The sequence below is a fragment of the Tribolium madens genome, unplaced genomic scaffold, assembly GCF_015345945.1.
Source record: "Tribolium madens isolate multiple individuals breed KSU strain unplaced genomic scaffold, Tmad_KSU_1.1 Scaffold_3;HRSCAF=73;Tcas5.2_LG2, whole genome shotgun sequence".
Taxonomy (NCBI): domain Eukaryota; kingdom Metazoa; phylum Arthropoda; class Insecta; order Coleoptera; family Tenebrionidae; genus Tribolium; species Tribolium madens.
This window is the reverse complement of record NW_025401006.1, coordinates 1,684,971-1,702,251: the sequence shown is the minus strand read 5'-3', so window position 1 is coordinate 1,702,251 and position 17,281 is coordinate 1,684,971. Positions and strand designations below refer to the sequence as shown.

The following is a 17,281-nucleotide window of genomic DNA, read 5'->3' as shown; positions in this document are numbered from 1 at the left end:
CCACTTACATAATACAACAAAAATCCCCAACTAGGAAATTTATTATTTTTTGACAACTGTCAAAAGTCTAAAAATTTGAAATTATTGTGTGATTTGTAACAACGTCCTCCACTTTAGCAATAATTAATATTTTTAGCATGATTTATGATCTTAAATGGAGTTTATTTATCGAAATTTCAATACGAGTTGTTTTGTGGTGCATATTCTTGTATGTATAGTAGTTCCTCGTATATTTTGATAGCCCCTTATTTTTGTAGATGGATTGAACACACGGAACCTTTTATTCGCGAAATTTCAGAAGGCGAAGTATGGAAATACAAATATCCTGTCACACCCAGCTACGTCACACCCACTGCATTATGGATGACAATAACATTCATTCCGTTAATATTTTTCACAACTGAGTATTTTTTAACAAAAAAGTCAGACGAAACCGCACTTGCGGGGCTAGCAGTGACACTAGCCTATTGTTTAAATGGGTTTATCACAACATATTTGAAAATTATTGTTGGCAGACCCAGGCCAGATTTTTATTACCGGTGCTTCCCTGATGGTAAAGGTACAGATTACAGAAACTGTAATGGGATTAGGAAAAGTTACATGGATGGTAGAAAGAGCTTTCCTAGTGGACACTCCTCATTTTCATTTACTTGTATGGTGTTCATGAGTCTATACATTACAAGAAAATTTAATTTATATCAAGGGAATATTAAAGGACAATCCTGGCAACTTTGTATTTGCATAGTACCATTAATCATTGCCGCTACAATTGCTGTTAGTAGAACATGTGATTATCACCACCACTATGAAGGTTATCAGCAAAAACTAATTTACGATTTTGTTATAAATTAATTTGTTTCAGATATTATAGCAGGAGGCTTAATAGGGACTGTGGTGTCTTACTTATGTTTTAAACTGTATTTTCCAAAAAGTATTACTAGTGTAGATTAGTAATTTATTTATTATTTTAATTAGTTAGACACACTGTACTTAATGTTTATAATATTGTCAATTCCACCCTCAATAATGTCACCTGGGTAAACAGGACCCATTCCTGGTGGGGACCCCGTGATTATTAAATCATTATTTTCTAATGTGATATATTGTGATATGAAAGAAATTAATTTTGGTATGGAGAAAATTAAATCATTTGTGTTTCCATTTTGCCTAAGTTCCCCATTAACTTTACACCAAAGATTTAAGTTATTGTGAGGATCCTCAATCGCACTCTTTGGTATAAATCTACTAACAGGACATGCGGTATCAAAACCTTTCCCCAGAGTCCAAGAACCACCCTTACTTCTGGCTTCTTTCTAAAATCTGGTAAATCACAATTGAATAAATAAAATTTAAATGATTTAGACCATGCGACAAGTGGCCGTCATATCGAGAGCAACACAGTAGCCACCAACATGATTCATTGCTTGACTTTCTGTAATAAATTTTCCATTTTTACCGATAATCACACCCAATTCGACTTCTTCATTGACGGAAAAACCTTGAGGTATCTAAAATTTGTTAGTATTTCCTTAAGTGGAGCGACTTACTATTATTTTCTGCTTTTCGGTAATGTAAGAAGTTGTGGGTTTTAGAAAAATATTAGGGGTTTCTGGAATCGGTTTTTGGAGTATTTTTACCAACGACCTGAAATTTTAGTTTTGTAACTTTTTCAAGAATGTGCCAGTCTTTACTTATAATTTGCAGCTACACCGATGATTTTTTTACCATTTTGAACAAAATTCTCAAGTTGCGTCATTTTTGGCAAAAATCTTACGTAAGTGTGTCTGATTCAAACTTGGCGCTTTAGCGAGACAGGGTTTTTGGTTTTATCCCTAGACTCATTGCCAGAATGGTAAGCTATTTTTTTGCCCATTCTACAAGTGAAATGGGCTTGTAAGCTTTGGTTGTTTGTTCCTTTATATTGTTCAGTTATTGTGGCAGCAAAGCGAAATTGTAATTAGTCTCTCTAGTGTTTTACGATTGTTTTATTACTTTTAAGTGAAATAATGTGGCAGTGATAGTAAAAATTGCGACAGTGAGGTGTACACGATTCGCTTCATCGATGATGATGGAAACAGACAAAATCGACGATTCGAACAGTAATTCACAAGTAAGTCCTCGCCGGTGTTTATTTTGTCCTCGCGACCGGTTTGAATCTCCAAAAAATCGCATTAGAAGCTCGTGGTAATGATTTCATCTCGGGCCGAAACGTCACTCAATGACACAAATTTCTCTCGGATGCTAACCTCCGTTTTTTGGAATATATTCGTTAGCGATTGCATCTGAGTGAGTTTTTGTTGTTAGCAAAGACCGTTATTTGCGCCTATTTGTTTGATCGTGACATGACATGCCGCTGAACGAAACGAGGAATTACTCTTTGTCGATGCTAAGATGGGGGTACTTGACCTGTCGTCGGCTGACTCATAATGGCACTAATATCGCTCAAGAATCATTTCATCGTCTGGATTTAGGGCAGAGTATCGTCCTGAGCATGAAGCATACTTAACGGTATTTGTTGCACTAATTCAACCTCAAAGAAAGTTTTCGTTTCTTTTGTGTATTTGCGAAAAGTAAAATCTTGAATTAATGAACAGATCATCGAATAATGACGACTTTCTCTTCTCGTTTCCAAGCGTTGAATTTACAAAACGCGATGAACTAACTGACTCGTGAGGAACATTTTGTGCTGTGATAATGCAAGACCATTCTTCTCGAAAGGTAATTGCAATTTATTATTGTGTATTATGCAGAGGTACTTGCCATATAAGTACATTTAAACTACCTTTCTTATCAAGGAAATGACTAAGCGAGGACAGCAGCTTTTTTATAAATACTTTCATAATCTTCAGTGATAACGTTTTTGACAAAGTGGCTCAAACCGAGAATTCTATAGGATAACACCAGTTTGTAGGTTGGAACAAGTATCTTAATTATTACGCCTAAACTAAACAAGTTTCAGTTAGTAGGCTCAAATAATGAAAATGTTAGCATTGTAAAATTAACGTCTTTGTGACTGGTTTTTAGGTTTTTGCAAAAACACAAATTAAACCTAAAATTAAACAATGAGTCATTACGAAACTCTTGTATACAATTGTAAGTATTATGAATTTTCAGTAGTTATAATTAAAAATTACAATAGAAAAAAATGCAATGTGCCTTAGTTATTATTCATTAAAAGATAATAATTTTTTTCCAAATTCTAAGATAAATTTACTTTTACAATTTTTTTTGGTAACGTCATCTTACAACAATGCATATTCTGATATTCAGGATAACATTGTAAAGTTCAATTGCTTTGATTAAGTACGAGGTCATCTGTCTTTATTATTTTTCTTTGGTTTGTTGAATATTTTAATGTGACGGAAGGTGTTCATTAATGACACTGCAAAACAAGAGTATTATTTTTCATATTTTTTTATTTTCCACGTGTTAAAATTATAATAAACAATTATAAAATGTTATTGTTTATTTATACACAAGTTATCGTGTGTTAATTATATTTGGCATTGTTTATAAAAGGATATCGATAATTTATTTTTTAAGTATGCTGAGTATTATGTTTTCTACTGGGTGATTTTAATAGTTATGCTAAAATTTTAAGACATGATAGTCAAAATAGGTCAACTTGCCTTTTCCGAATTTTCCTAATTACCGAGATATTATTGAGGGTTTTTGTCGCCAAATAAATTTCAGTTTGGCACGCAGCCTTAAACTTTACCAGGAAAAATTGTTAATAAATATATCTATTACATTGTTTTAAAACATCAAGTTGAAATTAAGAATAGCTACTGAAAAAATGGCCTCATTAAGAAAATAATAATAATAAAAGAATAATAAAACGTAGATACCATGGAGTTTCATTAACTAAAATGTCACACTATTAAATGTTAGCTTTGGAATGAATAAAATACCCAAAAATGCAAACTTCGTTTATATTGCATTCTTTTGAAAAATTTTCCAACGCTAAAATTCAGGTTGCATCGTCTACATCTCAGAAACTTCAAATTTGTACATTAAATACATGTAACTTTCCTAGCGCAAACTATTTGATTTTTTTTTAACTTTTGAGACAATTTAAATTTAAAATTGATTGGACCAAAAAATAGCATAAGCGCAAGGGCGAGCGTTATCCATTATTTATTATTCGTAACAATCAATTGTATTAATAAAAGAAAAATTAAGTTTGTTACAAAAAATATTGTATAAAGTTCAATGTCATCGCGTGAATAAAGCACTCGCTCTTTCGTTGCTCGTACCTCCAATAATGCGTTTATGCGCGAAAAATGTCTTCTAGAATTTGGTTCGTAAATGACTATTAGCAAACAATATACACTTTTGTTATTGTTGAAATGATTTATCGTTAGATAAATTTTATCGGTTTCCTGATTGCAACAGGAACACCAATCACATCAGCGCAGTAACTATCGAAACGACAAAAATTTATCTAATGATAAAAATCGTTCCGCAAACTGGGCATTAATAAATTAAAGCACTAAAACTGCAATTAAGTACGTACATACTCTACAGGGTGTTTTGTTTTTTTGTTACAAATTCAAATAGATCATAGAATTTTCAATTTTAAGACAAAACTTTCCTATAAACATGTTTCGAAAAATGCTATGTAAGGGAGTTACACGCTTTAAAAGGGGTGCGTTTTTTAAAGGAGTTTTTGCAATATTTCAGAATAGACAAAACTTGGTACAGAATTCCAAGATGAAATGTCGAAATTTTTAATCAGGGGCGTCCTAAACGGTAAAACGAATTTAATTTTTAATTTTATGCTGTTTATGGTCTATAACATAAATTTTAAAACTGATTTTACTCAAAATCGGTAAAACGCAAAAGACCTTTTTATGAAAAACTACGAAATTTATACAGGATGTTTACGGCCTTAATGTTGAAATTTAAATAAGTTGATATTCATGGTAGAAGAAAACTAACACGCAACAAAAAATTATGTTGTAAGGAAATAATTCATTTTATATTATTTGTTTGAGAACTGCTACTTCAGCTGCAACAGTGGCCATGAGTATCATTACCTTGTGTTTCGCCGTAAATCACGACAATCAATTTATTATTTTAATATTTGCGATCCATGTCCATAAATTTGGAAGAAAATTAAGAAAAACGAACCAAACCTATTGAAAACCAGTTCTTGTCTCGGTTACAGTATTTCTGTACTCTTTCTATTACTAAGCCAATTTTCAACTCCAAGACCGTAAACACCCTGTAATTTTGTTGCTGAAAGTGGCAAGAGACTACAGCTAAAATAGTTAACCTAAACCCACCCAGTTTAGGAAGCACCAAATTAAAAATTTCAATATTTTATCTTTGAATTCGTTTAGGTGTAATAAGGTTGTCATCTGTACCAAATTTTTTAATTTTATCTAAAAATGGTTTCGAAAATATTGGAAAAAGACCCATTTAGTACTATACATATTAAGCATGAAGAACGGTAAGGACATTTTACTGATCGAAGACATTTGTTTGAAGGAGGGACGACTTCAAGTATTGTCTGAGATCGGTAAGTCTTTAACGTTTGTGATGCTTATGACATTTTTTGCGCGATTGATTTTTTTTTGTTTTTTTAATAAAATATCAACAAGAAATAACAAATGTTCTAGAACGCCAAAAGATATCACGGAATAAACAAAATACTCCAGACGAGTTTGGGATAGCAACGAGTAAATGCAACTTACTGTCTTGGAAAGAGACGTAGTAAACAATCGAATAGAGTCTAATCGCACAAAAAATTTTTGAAACGTATAAAACCATGCAAATTGGCTTTTATAATATCAGTTGTAAAATAATTCGCTGTGTTTATAGTATTTTTTATGCAAGTAAGCTTTTGTTATCCCATAAAAACATTTTCTAAAGACTGTTTATAATACGCTCTATTAGTGTGACGTCAACAAGGTACGTGACTTTACCTTTGAAGCTAAACAAATAAAAGTTTATTTCTTGAATCCTGGACGTGTAGGGAGATTGTTTCTAAGGAAATAGTTGCTATGAAAAATGTGTGTCGTTTCGTAATGGTTTTAACAATTGTAGTCAACATTTCTGTAATTTAATCTGTTCTAACCTCACTTTCTGTGTACGTCAAAAATATGTGTACAGCATTGCCAGAATGTTGCAAACGACAGGAGTGGATAGGTCGTACCAAAACAAAATAAAATAAAAAAATACTAACATTCACATAATGTTTATTTGGCTGAGAATATAAATTATTATTTGTTTACAAGTAAATATAAATATCTAGTAAAAAAAATCTAGTATCAATTTGGTACTCTAGTATCACAACTGGCAACACTGTATGTTTAGCTTCAGTACAGTCGCGTCTGTGACGTCACCTCTAATAGCCCGTATTAATTTCACCACAAACCATCTTGCGATCAATCCTCGTAAGCTTTAAAACTTCAAGTAATAAAATTCTATTATTAAAAATGGTAGAAATTTAGATCTTGATCTATGCACGTTTGAACGGTGAATATTAAAGCTGCTTAAGCTCGGTTTAAGAAAAAAAAAGTAGTCGACTCTTCAACCATTAAAAAAGCGTGTATAACTTCTTTCATAATTCAAGATCTGTTATTAATAATAGTGAAATGTCATAAAGTGCACCGACAACAATCCAAGCTCCAACCTTTCACGAGCTCTTTCCACGCATCTGTCGATATGGTCGTGCTTTGTCCTTTATTATTCAGTAACCGCCAAGTAGCTGGTGCTTCCAAATAATTAATTTTGCTGCTTCATTGTCACCAGCAAGGTTTATCAAACATTGCCAATTAGTGGAAGTAACAAATAAGGTGCGAAACAACATTTAGGACCTTCTTGGCTAGCGGATCGGTCCTTGATTCGTTTCTCTCGTTGTAGAATGCGGACATGTTTCGTTTGACTCACCCAAAGCAACAACTTATTATAATTGGTGAACGTTGAACGATAAGCTGCTTTTCTCAGATTAGGGTTCTCATAAGATAAATTTATATTAAATACATTTGCAATACTACTAAAATTATAAAATAATCTTCTATTAAAAACAACAGTAAAGTAAACCCCTTGTGCATTATAATTGAAAATAAATTGCTTTTGGATCAGGCTCGTGGAAAGTTGATGAGGAATGTGTAGGTGGGAATTTTATTCTGGATTAAACGAATAAATTGGAAGTTGTAAAAGACGATTGTTGTTAATGTCTAATTCGCTGAAATGAATAATTGGATTAGAAATTTATAATGGTGCACGTATGAAAATTTAATTAGCTAATAACTAGTTTCGTACTGTCTATATGAATGTTATATATTTGTTAAAGGATTACACATTGTTTGTTAATTGAGATGGAGTAATAACTTTGTATTAGTGTTGAGTGCATAACTTTGTCATTGACAAATAGTAAAATCGTAGTGTTGCTCAACTTCAAGAAAATCTTTGTTACAATCCTTTCAAAGGTTTGGCCGTGGAAACAGTGCCTTTTTTTTCTAAATACATATTTTGAATTAATTTTAAACGAAGGTTATACCAGGTTGCATTCTTGTTTATGGTATGAAGAATACAAGCGACCTTAAATTATTGTTTGGAAATATTAAAAAAATTACGTACCTACTTGAACAGTTGGTAGAGTGCAAGATGTAAATCTTATTAATTTTTATTTAACAAATAAAAAACTAATAAAAATTCTAGGAAGAGCTTCTTGCTAAGTTTATGTAGTGAATGAAATAATTTTGAAATAAGGAATTTGGTTGGCAAAGCGAAAAATTAAAATTTCTTGCACTCTGTCTTTGAGTGCAACTCGTAAAAAATTCATTTCAAACCTTACAGTGAATTGAATCGTAACTAATCGATTTTTCCGTAAATAATCCTTGAACAAGATGTAAGAAAATACTCGGTTCATGACAAGCAATTTATTCCGGTGATGGTAAATTAAATGTAAATTAATTATTGTTGTCACAACCAAAAAATTTTAAAATTACGTTTTCTAGACAGCTTTAATTAATTGACGTCATTAAGAGCTACAATTAAAGATAGAAAACGTTGTGGTTTCTCTATTTCATTAAATTTGGCGATATTTTTGCAAACATTTTATGGTCGATTAATTAGAGTTTTTGTATTGATATTAGATCGCGATTAGACAACAAAAAAAATTCATTTCATGGAACCGTCCTCGGAAACTCGTCTTGTCTCCTAGCATTCATTCTAGTTCAAGTGTACCGTGTATGTTAATTTCGTCCTGAATGTCGAGCGTGCTTTATTTATGAGATTATTCTTATGTTGAGGAAAAAAGAGAGTCACCAGATGAACAGTACATCTAAGATCGACTCGATTTTGTATCAGAAGTAAATCAGCGATTTGTGTAAGCACAAGGCGTTCAACTTTCTACAATTTACATTTAATTGTTGTCTTTATCATTTTTTCGTCGACAGTTATCTTTTATGTTTATGTTCAGTTTTATGTTGTTCTCAGACGGGTTCATTAGGTGCATAAAAATAGCGACAAACGGTAGTTGTTTGTAGTTTCCTTTATCTAACATGTTGATGATATTACATACTATAACCGCTTTGCTTTAATCAAAGTTTGACTAAATTTAGCTCGTATCACTTATCGGAACATAGCGGTAATTTTGTTTGCAGATATGTGTCTTATAGTAATAGTTTTGTTTTTGTTTTCAGCAATATCCAATGACAATTTTATCACCGTACGATACGGCCAGGAAGAAAGAACCATCGGCCACTTTTAACGCGGAGAGAGAAACATGTCTGAAATGCTTCGAAAAATGGAGCGAAACCGACCAAGTCGAATTCGTAGAAAATTTACTAGCTAGGATGTGTCATTACCAACACGGACACATCAATTCCTATTTGAAACCTATGCTTCAACGAGATTTTATATCTCTTTTACCAAGTAAGCTGCCAAAAACTACTCCAAAGTATTGTAAAAAAAAAATATAAAAAATGCAAATTTCTTATTTGAGTCTGTTCAATCATAAAAGATTAGTAGGTGTTATAATTATGGTTTTTAATCAAAGTTTAATTGAAAATGTTTTCAGAGCAAGGATTGGACCACGTCGCTGAGAATATATTGTCATATTTGGAAGCTGATAGTTTACGGAACGCCGAATTGGTGTGCAAAGAATGGTTTAGGGTAATCTCAGAGGGTATGCTTTGGAAGAAGCTAATCGAGCGAAAAGTTCGAACGGATTCATTATGGAGAGGCTTAGCCGAACGCAGACAATGGTATTTAATAAAAGCCAAATTATTAAGTGTCTAAGTAAAAAACTTTCAGGATACAATATTTATTCAAACCACGACCTGGTGAAAACCATCGTCCTCATTCGTTTTATCGAGCCCTTTTCCCGAAAATCATCCGCGATATAGAAAGCATAGAAAGTAATTGGCGAAACGGTAGACACATCTTGCAACGAATCAACTGTCGATCTGAAAACAGCAAAGGAGTTTATTGTTTGCAATACGACGATCAGAAAATCGTGTCGGGTCTCAGGGACAATACAATTAAAATATGGGACAGAAGTACATTGCAGTGCACTAAAGTTCTCATAGGACATACGGGATCGGTTTTGTGTTTACAATACGACGATAAAGTTATTATTAGTGGTTCTAGTGATTCGACTGTGCGCGTCTGGAACGTTAACACGGGAGAAATGGTCAATACGCTCATCCATCATTGTGAAGCCGTCCTTCATCTTAGATTCAATAACGGAATGATGGTCACCTGTTCAAAAGTAAGTCGAAATGAAGCATTCAAACTTCATTAGTGATTTGTGCAAAAAAAAACAAGTGAAAACCGTCAATTTTAATCGTAATTAAGCGTCAATTAAAGTACCGTTAGAAACTTGGTCTTAAATTTTTTTATAGAATAAATATATGTCAGACTTTTCAGTGAAGTGATACACAATCGTAAATTCTCATTGTTTGAACTTGAATACAATTCTGTCAGATTAAAAACAGAGAATATATTTCCCGTTATCGTTATTTCCACGAATTAAAATGGATTTATCATGGATATGATAATTTATTTTGGGGTCACAATTGTGAATGAGTTATTAACATAAAAAAAGAAAGCACTCTAATTTAGTTTTATTGCAACGAGTTAAATTTATATAACTAGACCAAGAATTTATTTTATGGTGCACTAGCTTTAATTGGACATTTAATTAAAAATTTCACACTTCCTGTTTGGGTTTAATTTTTAACAAAAACGAAAGTAAATGCATTGTATGAAATTCAATTTTGTTTTTATAAATCATTGGCAATTAGTTTAAGTATTTCTACCAGACCATTGCATTTGAAAATTACTTTCAAGTTCTTCCCAATTAGGCTAAAACCTTGAGCTATTATTAGTTACTTTTTTACTAAAAGTAACGTTTGAATCCTATTATTGGTGTGATAAAGTTTGTTGACAAAAGCCGGTAGGTTGAACATATTTAATCCTAAAAAATGGACGAGCTTTAAAAGGTTAATGTTTTTCATTAAATTAAAATTGTCTTTTTGTAATTATTTTATTTGGTTTATTTTTTTAATCCAGAACTTCTGAAAATAAAAAAAATGTTATGCTGTTTAATAAAAATTCTTTCAATGACAGTTTTTTTTTTCTAAAATTGATCTTATTATACGGTAGAATAGGGTAAAAGCCAATAGTACACACCTGGGTAGAGCTTAATTGCGCGCAAGCATAAGTGGGGACGCGGACCAGTGGCGTCCTGTCTCAAATATTGCGATAATAAAGCGATTCCACACGAGCCTGCTTCCGAAAACTCCCCTCTTTTTTAAAGTGTACTGGTCCGAGCCGCCTTTAGTCATCTACGCATACACGCCCAGTTGTGTACTTTTGGATATTTACGAAGTGATCCAGAAACAGATTTGAAAGTATTTTTGTTAATAATTTGAAACACTGTAATCGGATACGGTTTTGCTTGACAAATGACGTACAGTTACGGAATTAAAATTTCGGGCAGTTTTTTTTCTGTCACATCAAAAAGTTCCACTGTAAACTACCTTTTACTGTCATCATGACTGAAATTTGACAATTAAACTTGACAAGAGTAATCAATGAGATTATTAATGTAAAGGTTGTTTTAGAGTTTACATTGTGAAAATGACAATACTGCCCGAAATTTTAATTCCGCAACTGTAGAACCCCTCAATATTGTTGAATTGTTGTTAATCAAAAGCACAGTCCAATAGTAAGCTTTAAAATTATAGTCAGGGTTGCCTACAGACTAATTCATTGTGGATCACTTTGTACTAGAAAATTACATCGTATACTCTTTTAAACATAACTTGATATGAATTTTGGACATAAAAGAAGATAGTAAAAACTATATTAAAGAAAATTAAGGTGTGAGAATGTTGAGAATGTGTTTTTTAGTCTTTCAATAAGGAAGTCTTACTGTTACTTGTGTCAATTAAATTAATGCAATATTAATAACTCGTTTGTTTTTTCAGGATCGGTCGATAGCTGTGTGGGACATGACATCCCCGAACGAAATCACCCTTCGTCGGGTGTTGGTGGGGCATAGAGCCGCCGTAAACGTGGTCGATTTCGACGAAAAATACATAGTTTCGGCATCGGGTGATCGAACGATAAAAGTGTGGAACACCTCAACTTGTGAGTTTATACGAACGTTAAACGGACATAAACGAGGCATCGCCTGTTTGCAATATAGAGATAGGTTGGTCGTAAGCGGAAGTTCGGACAATACTATAAGGTAAACATTGCGGTTGTCTACATACGCGATAAAGAAACCACAAAACACGATCGATTTCCAGGTTGTGGGATATCGAAGGCGGTTCTTGTCTGCGGGTGCTTGAAGGGCATGAAGAACTAGTGCGTTGTATTCGTTTCGACTCGAAACGAATTGTCAGCGGGGCTTATGATGGAAAAATTAAAGTTTGGGATCTCGTCGCGGCGCTTGATCCCAGAACGCCGGCCAGTGCTTTATGTCTTCGAACATTGGTAGTAAGTTAATAGTACAGTCATTAAATTCATCTAATGTCATAACGCAGCGCTTCACAATTCATTTATTAGATTTAACAAAATGCTAGTTTCTTAACAACGATCGTTTGCAGGTAATCTGTTTATGCTTGTCCATCTAATGGGCCCATTTAGTCATTTTTTTACAAAAATTTACTCTTAAGTGACCTTTTGACATTTTGAAATGCGTAACGTTTTGGATGCTCATTACTTATTAAAGATTAATGGAAAAAGTCATTATTGGACTAATTTTTAATTTTCTTAATAACGCATCAGTATTCAAATTATTTAAAAATAGAAAAACACATCTTTAAAGAGAAGCAGGATAGTGATGTCACCAGAGCTGTTTTATTTTGATTATGAAATTTTTATTTTATTCAAAACTACTTGCTAAAGTTAATTCTTTTGCAGCTTGCGGTAAGTAGACATGACATAATTTTTACGTTTAATCATCGTGACTGTTTTTCAACTCTGGACTCGTATGTTCATAGAAGGTGCTAAATGAGCCTATTACGTGTTCATATCATACAAGGTTTTAAATGATTTTTTGACTGATTGCATTCATGAAAAGTTTCGATGGGTGTAAAAAACATTTCCAGGTGTCTAAATATTTCTATTTCTTATTTTCAGGAACACACAGGTAGAGTGTTCAGGTTGCAGTTTGACGAATTTCAAATAGTGAGCAGTTCACACGACGATACTATTCTTATTTGGAATTTCCTTAATTCAATTGGAGATAGAAATACGAAATCGCCTTCTCCGTCTCGTATGTAATTTGTGTTATTGTTGATTTTTTTTCTAAGTGTTTTTCTTTCAGCATTTGAATGAATTGTCCAGAAGCCGCTTTCTTCATCATGTGTGTGTGTAAAGAAACAATTTTGGGGCAAGTGCTCGTGTCAATCAGTTGACGCATAAACTGACTAGGAATATAAAAATTTAGAAAATTATTTGTAATAATTGTGTATAATGTTATACTTAAATTGGATATATTTATGTCTTAATTTATAATATGAAAGAGCGTATTTGACATAATTGGAGTTAGTTTTTTATGTGTTTTGTCTTTTCGGAACATTTTTCGCTGTTGTTTCCTAGACCGAATTAAGAACGTTTATCTCATAGATGTCGACACAAAACCTCTGTTGATCTGTTATAATTTAAATGAGTTTAATTATGAATTATGTGATAGTACGTTTAAAACATCTAAGAGTACGATTTTTTATGCGTGTACGCCATTTTATCTATATACTTGATGGATCATTAGTTAATTGTTGACGTTATGCAAAGTTTGTTTTAATTCCGTTGTCGTTGAATTTTGCAAAAATGAACAACTAATTTTAGCTCTCTAGTCTATGAAATTTCAATGATAGAACTCTATAGACTCTACACGATTTAGGAATCAGGTTGTTTTTAATAATTTTTACACTGTAGTGGTGCAGATTCTATCTACAGTTTGTTGGGCAAAAAACTGAGCTTCTAGTCTAATTATTTTTTGCAAACTTAGAGAGAGCGTTTAGGCAGTAAAAAATTGTACAGTACATTTAAATTGATTTATAGGATTTTGGGGTGATTTCAGTGATGATTAATTTTAGTTTAGGATTAAACTTTCATCGTTTTCATCGATCTATTTATTTTAAGGGTTTTCTCCCTATTTTTTTATGGGAAAATTATTGCAACCAAAAGTATTTTATATTTGGTGCATTAATTTAATGAGGCTGCGAGTGTACTGGGATTCCAAGAAGTGGCCACGGGCTGTTCTTGCTAATTTATTTTAGACGATTCTGCCAAAATGTAGTATTTCTCCTAGATTAGATTTACAATAATACTTGTAACGGCTTTTGTGATAAAATCTTACAGAAAAATTTGTATGTCTGTTTTGTACTATATCTGGAATGTACACAATTTCATGTTTAAAACAACCTACATTATCAATAAGAGGCACTTAAATCATTTTATAGATTAATGTAAATACTATGAATGTAGTGGTAACATCATTTGCATTTACTATTTTTATTTAGAGTTATTTATATTTTATGCGTGTAATACATTTTGCTGAGACAACATCTAGTTTTATTTATTAATTAACAGAAAAACAGTTATCCCAAAAAATTTATTAAATAAAAACATACAGTCTTAATTGAAGCAAAGCTTAGTTGGTAGTTTTTAACATAAAATTAATCTGCAAATAATGCAAGACGTCTTTACTAAGCGGAACATCGCCAAAATATTCCCCAAAATTCAAACAAATTTTAAATAAACTATGTTTCACGGCTGCAGTGATTGCATTTTTCATCCGGTAATTGAAATCGTCCAAAGCTGCGACTTTTCTTGACAAAGATGGAACTTTATTCAATTTGTCTAAATTTTGTTTCAACTGAACTAAAGTTGATATAATCACTGGTAAATCCTTCTGAACTATGCCATATTTATCCTCAACCAATGAAACAGCCGTCAATTCGGAAATTCCCTGACTTGACCAAATTATCAACTGTCCATTCCCTAAACACTTCTGTATGTTGACTTGAGGCAACTCCCCGAACAGGAAATTAATCCCAAATAAAATCTTCACAAAAGAAACGACTTTCTGAACACTTTCATCAATATTCTCCTTGAACGATTTAACTGTATTTGAGGATCCATTATGCGTGACATTTACAACATCCAAAAACTCGCCACTCATTGACAAATTTCTTAAATTCCTGAATTTAAGTCTTGGATCAGTTTGTGGTGATTGTACCAAAAATGGAAAGATGGTTTCAGTTTGCTTCTTCGGTTTTTCTTGCGTCGGGTGTTCTGTAGATTTCTTCAAAAGGTTGGTGTAATCCGTAAATAGTTTTAAAACACTTTCAGTCAAGGAGTTCCAATTGTGGGGATGCCCTCCAGGTTGAGACAAAGTGAAAAGTAATTGTCGCCGCATTGGGGACCATTGAGACAATAAAAATAAATCCAAACATGCCAGGTTCTGAATTATTGGAAGATTATCCATATTTATGGCTTCTTGTAGCGTCAAAATGTAAATATTTTCCTTAACAATCGGAAATTGTACAGGTTCAGTGAGAAATAAATGGAAAAAGAATCGCATCAAATTGTTACTAAAGCAATATAAGGTTGAAAACCACCACAAATAAACATAAATTAAAATGCTGCTCTCTCGGGAAGCTCTGTCTAAATTAACAAAAGCCATGAAACGACTTTCTAATTCATTGCCCCATAAGTAATAAAATACAGCAAAATAAAAAGTGGGCCAAACGGCCGTTGCCACACTTTGTTTAAATAACACGGAAATGTTTGATCGAAATTGAAGAAACTTCCGTTGTTGGATAACAGGAAACACTAATTGCTTGGTCGAAATATACACTTTTGTGAAGAAATAAAAACCGGTCCAAAAACCCCCAATTATTAAGAAAAAAACGTCTTCAACTAAACAACTACGATTCTCGTCACATTTGATCGTTAGAGATTGATTACTACTTTCGATGACGGAAAGAATTTGCCAAACAAATGCGCCTCCTGTTACAACATGAAGTAGAAGAAGGATAAAATTGTGAACTGAAAATATGCGACAAATTTGCTGAAATCGAGTTGAACAATACGAAGTCATCAGAACATAATCTTTGGCACATATCAAACACTGTGCAAATATTATCAACGAAAAAATAATAACAAAAATCCATGTGCTCAAGTGTGTGAAGGTGTTAAGTATTGAGCTTGTCCATTCCACTGGGGACAAAATATTGATATTGGCGACTGTTATATAAACTAAAAGTATAACGATTTGGGAAACTACACTACAAGCCACAGCACGGGCTAATTTCTTTACGAGGATGTCTTTGTAGCTGAAGGTTTGTGGAGTTGTTAGGTTAGGATTTATTGTCGCCGGTTGCATGGCTCGTACCTGCAATTTGTTACGTGTTAATTGTATTTAAAATGAATAAGAGTTTTATAAAAATAATTACCTCTGATTGTTTATTAAATAAAACGAATATAAACTACTTTTAAAGTAAAAAAACGGTGAAATTTTAAATTGACAGTTAACAACAAATGACGTACAGGCGCACCAACTAAATTTCGCGGGTAAAAAATGTCCCTAGGTAAAAAAATTCATACGGCTTCAGCGGTAAAGTACCCCATTTAGTATCCATTGTGGTTTTCATTCAATGCAAAATTTCGGTTGAAGAAATTCTACAATAACATTATAACTTTTTACAAAAAATACTAAATTTTACAAACCATTGAGAGACTTTTGTTTTGGTTGAAAATAATCCTATTTAAATTTCTTGTTTCTGTCTTATCCAACGGTTGTTGCATATTTAATATATATTGAAAATAATTGTCTTTAAAAGTAGTTCTACTGGTTTCCAGTGCTACAAAAAGAACGATTATTTTTAACATTTTTGTAAAAATGTTTACTTTTGAATAATGTTTCATCAGTTTTTAATAGCTTCTTATCAATTAAATATTCAGTAAGTGATTCTTGAACACTGTCTTGATAAACACAAACAATATCCCCATACATGTTAAACTCGTCTTCTCTTTTTACTTGAAAAAATATTTTTTCTGCTGACTCAAGACAATCATTAGCAACTCTTTGGACACCTTCTATGTCATTAGTTGTAGTTTTGAATTGGAATTCATATCCACTATCTCCGAGAACTAAATCCTACCATTAAAATTTTTCAATTAATAATTAATTAATCCATAAATTATTTTCTAATTTTACCGTCATTAAATTAACGACATTTTCTAGACTAGCTTGTTTGGCAATATGTGGACAGTCTTCTAATTCTTTAGGTAAAAGGTAAATATTCGTTACAATTCTCATAGTCCCGTAATCTGGAAGCCAACATTTGTATTTAAAATCACTTCCAAAATCTTTCTCTATGTCTTGAACTATTCCTCTTGCCCACACTTCTTCAATATTAACAGCCACAATCTACAACAAAATAACTTGCAATTTTGAATTAAAAAAAAAGTCACACCTGATCATCTGCAAGTTCGCCTGGACTCTTAACTTTTGCACATCGACTGCTTTTCATTACTTTATTCATTGCTGCTCGTAAAAGCAGGTCTTTCTTGTAAATTATCCAAAATAAGTGCGCGTTAACGAACGTTGGAACGACTACTTCATTAACTACATCCATATCGTACAATTCCAAAACAAAATTGTTTAATAAATTTGAAAATATCTTAGGTTAGGTTACAATTCAAGTGTCACTAATCAAAATACAATATCACCAACCGAAAACTAAAAGAAAGTAAAATTATATACAGAGTGATTCAAAACCAAAAAAGGAAGAAATTTAAA

At 32.4% G+C, this 17,281-nt stretch overlaps 4 protein-coding genes across 9 annotated transcripts; 2 read left to right on the top strand and 2 right to left on the bottom strand.

Moving 5' to 3' along the window:
• The first annotated feature begins 43 nt into the window (after window positions 1-43).
• Window positions 44-1,094, top strand: LOC123006983 (phospholipid phosphatase 5). The gene is made up of 3 exons (XM_044401969.1): window positions 44-208; window positions 258-811; window positions 863-1,094. The coding sequence occupies exons 1-3, from the start codon at window positions 138-140 to the stop codon at window positions 949-951; spliced, it is 714 nt and encodes a 237-aa protein (XP_044257904.1). The 5' UTR covers window positions 44-137; the 3' UTR covers window positions 952-1,094.
• Window positions 506-2,212, bottom strand: LOC123006984 (acylpyruvase FAHD1, mitochondrial). Of its 2 annotated transcripts, none has more exons than XM_044401970.1 (4): window positions 1,692-2,158; window positions 1,548-1,644; window positions 1,365-1,508; window positions 506-1,313 (listed from the first exon to the last, which is right to left on the bottom strand). In XM_044401970.1, the coding sequence occupies exons 1-4, from the start codon at window positions 1,754-1,756 to the stop codon at window positions 972-974; spliced, it is 648 nt and encodes a 215-aa protein (XP_044257905.1). In that variant the 5' UTR covers window positions 1,757-2,158; the 3' UTR covers window positions 506-971. The 2 variants fall into 2 exon arrangements, with proteins under 2 accessions (XP_044257905.1, XP_044257906.1); XM_044401971.1 differs by having other exon boundaries at window positions 1,204-1,320; window positions 1,692-2,212.
• LOC123006982 (beta-TrCP) lies at window positions 1,854-14,037 on the top strand. Of its 4 annotated transcripts, none has more exons than XM_044401965.1 (8): window positions 1,854-2,110; window positions 8,658-8,889; window positions 9,035-9,221; window positions 9,271-9,727; window positions 11,451-11,713; window positions 11,775-11,961; window positions 12,610-12,745; window positions 12,797-14,037. In XM_044401965.1, the coding sequence occupies exons 1-8, from the start codon at window positions 2,063-2,065 to the stop codon at window positions 12,805-12,807; spliced, it is 1,521 nt and encodes a 506-aa protein (XP_044257900.1). In that variant the 5' UTR covers window positions 1,854-2,062; the 3' UTR covers window positions 12,808-14,037. The 4 variants fall into 4 exon arrangements, with proteins under 4 accessions (XP_044257900.1, XP_044257899.1, XP_044257901.1 ...); XM_044401964.1 differs by having other exon boundaries at window positions 1,855-2,110; window positions 11,775-11,964; XM_044401966.1 differs by lacking the exon at window positions 1,854-2,110 and adding an exon at window positions 2,499-2,718 and having other exon boundaries at window positions 11,775-11,964.
• A 35-nt stretch (window positions 14,038-14,072) lies between these two features.
• LOC123006981 (nucleoporin NDC1) lies at window positions 14,073-17,193 on the bottom strand. 2 transcript variants are annotated; one of them, XM_044401963.1, is made up of 6 exons: window positions 16,956-17,193; window positions 16,697-16,909; window positions 16,387-16,636; window positions 16,207-16,340; window positions 15,933-16,158; window positions 14,073-15,871 (listed from the first exon to the last, which is right to left on the bottom strand). In XM_044401963.1, the coding sequence occupies exon 6, from the start codon at window positions 15,860-15,862 to the stop codon at window positions 14,126-14,128; it is 1,737 nt and encodes a 578-aa protein (XP_044257898.1). In that variant the 5' UTR covers window positions 15,863-15,871; window positions 15,933-16,158; window positions 16,207-16,340; window positions 16,387-16,636; window positions 16,697-16,909; window positions 16,956-17,193; the 3' UTR covers window positions 14,073-14,125. The 2 variants fall into 2 exon arrangements, with proteins under 2 accessions (XP_044257898.1, XP_044257897.1); XM_044401962.1 differs by having other exon boundaries at window positions 16,084-16,158.
• Between the last annotated feature and the right edge of the window lie 88 nt (window positions 17,194-17,281).

Bases quoted from the DNA above. Each gene is read 5' to 3' on its own strand.
- LOC123006983 (XM_044401969.1), top strand. From the start codon at position 138: ATGATTTATGATCTTAAATGGAGTTTATTTATCGAAATTTCAATACGA. The intron at 209-257 runs GTATGTATAGTA...TTATTTTTGTAG, and splicing joins GTTTTGTGGTGCATATTCTT to ATGGATTGAACACACGGAAC. The intron at 812-862 runs GTTATCAGCAAA...AATTTGTTTCAG, and splicing joins TTATCACCACCACTATGAAG to ATATTATAGCAGGAGGCTTA.
- LOC123006984 (XM_044401970.1), bottom strand. From the start codon at position 1,756: ATGACGCAACTTGAGAATTTTGTTCAAAATGGTAAAAAAATCATCGGT. The intron at 1,509-1,547 runs GTAAGTCGCTCC...AACAAATTTTAG, and splicing joins CCGAAAAGCAGAAAATAATA to ATACCTCAAGGTTTTTCCGT. The intron at 1,314-1,364 runs GTCTAAATCATT...ACCAGATTTTAG, and splicing joins TGACGGCCACTTGTCGCATG to AAAGAAGCCAGAAGTAAGGG.
- LOC123006982 (XM_044401964.1), top strand. From the start codon at position 2,063: ATGATGATGGAAACAGACAAAATCGACGATTCGAACAGTAATTCACAA. The intron at 9,222-9,270 runs GTATTTAATAAA...AAAAACTTTCAG, and splicing joins TTAGCCGAACGCAGACAATG to GATACAATATTTATTCAAAC. The intron at 9,728-11,450 runs GTAAGTCGAAAT...TTGTTTTTTCAG, and splicing joins TGATGGTCACCTGTTCAAAA to GATCGGTCGATAGCTGTGTG.
- LOC123006981 (XM_044401962.1), bottom strand. From the start codon at position 16,107: ATGGGGTACTTTACCGCTGAAGCC. The intron at 15,872-16,083 runs GTATGAATTTTT...AACAAATTGCAG, and splicing joins GGTACTTTACCGCTGAAGCC to GTACGAGCCATGCAACCGGC.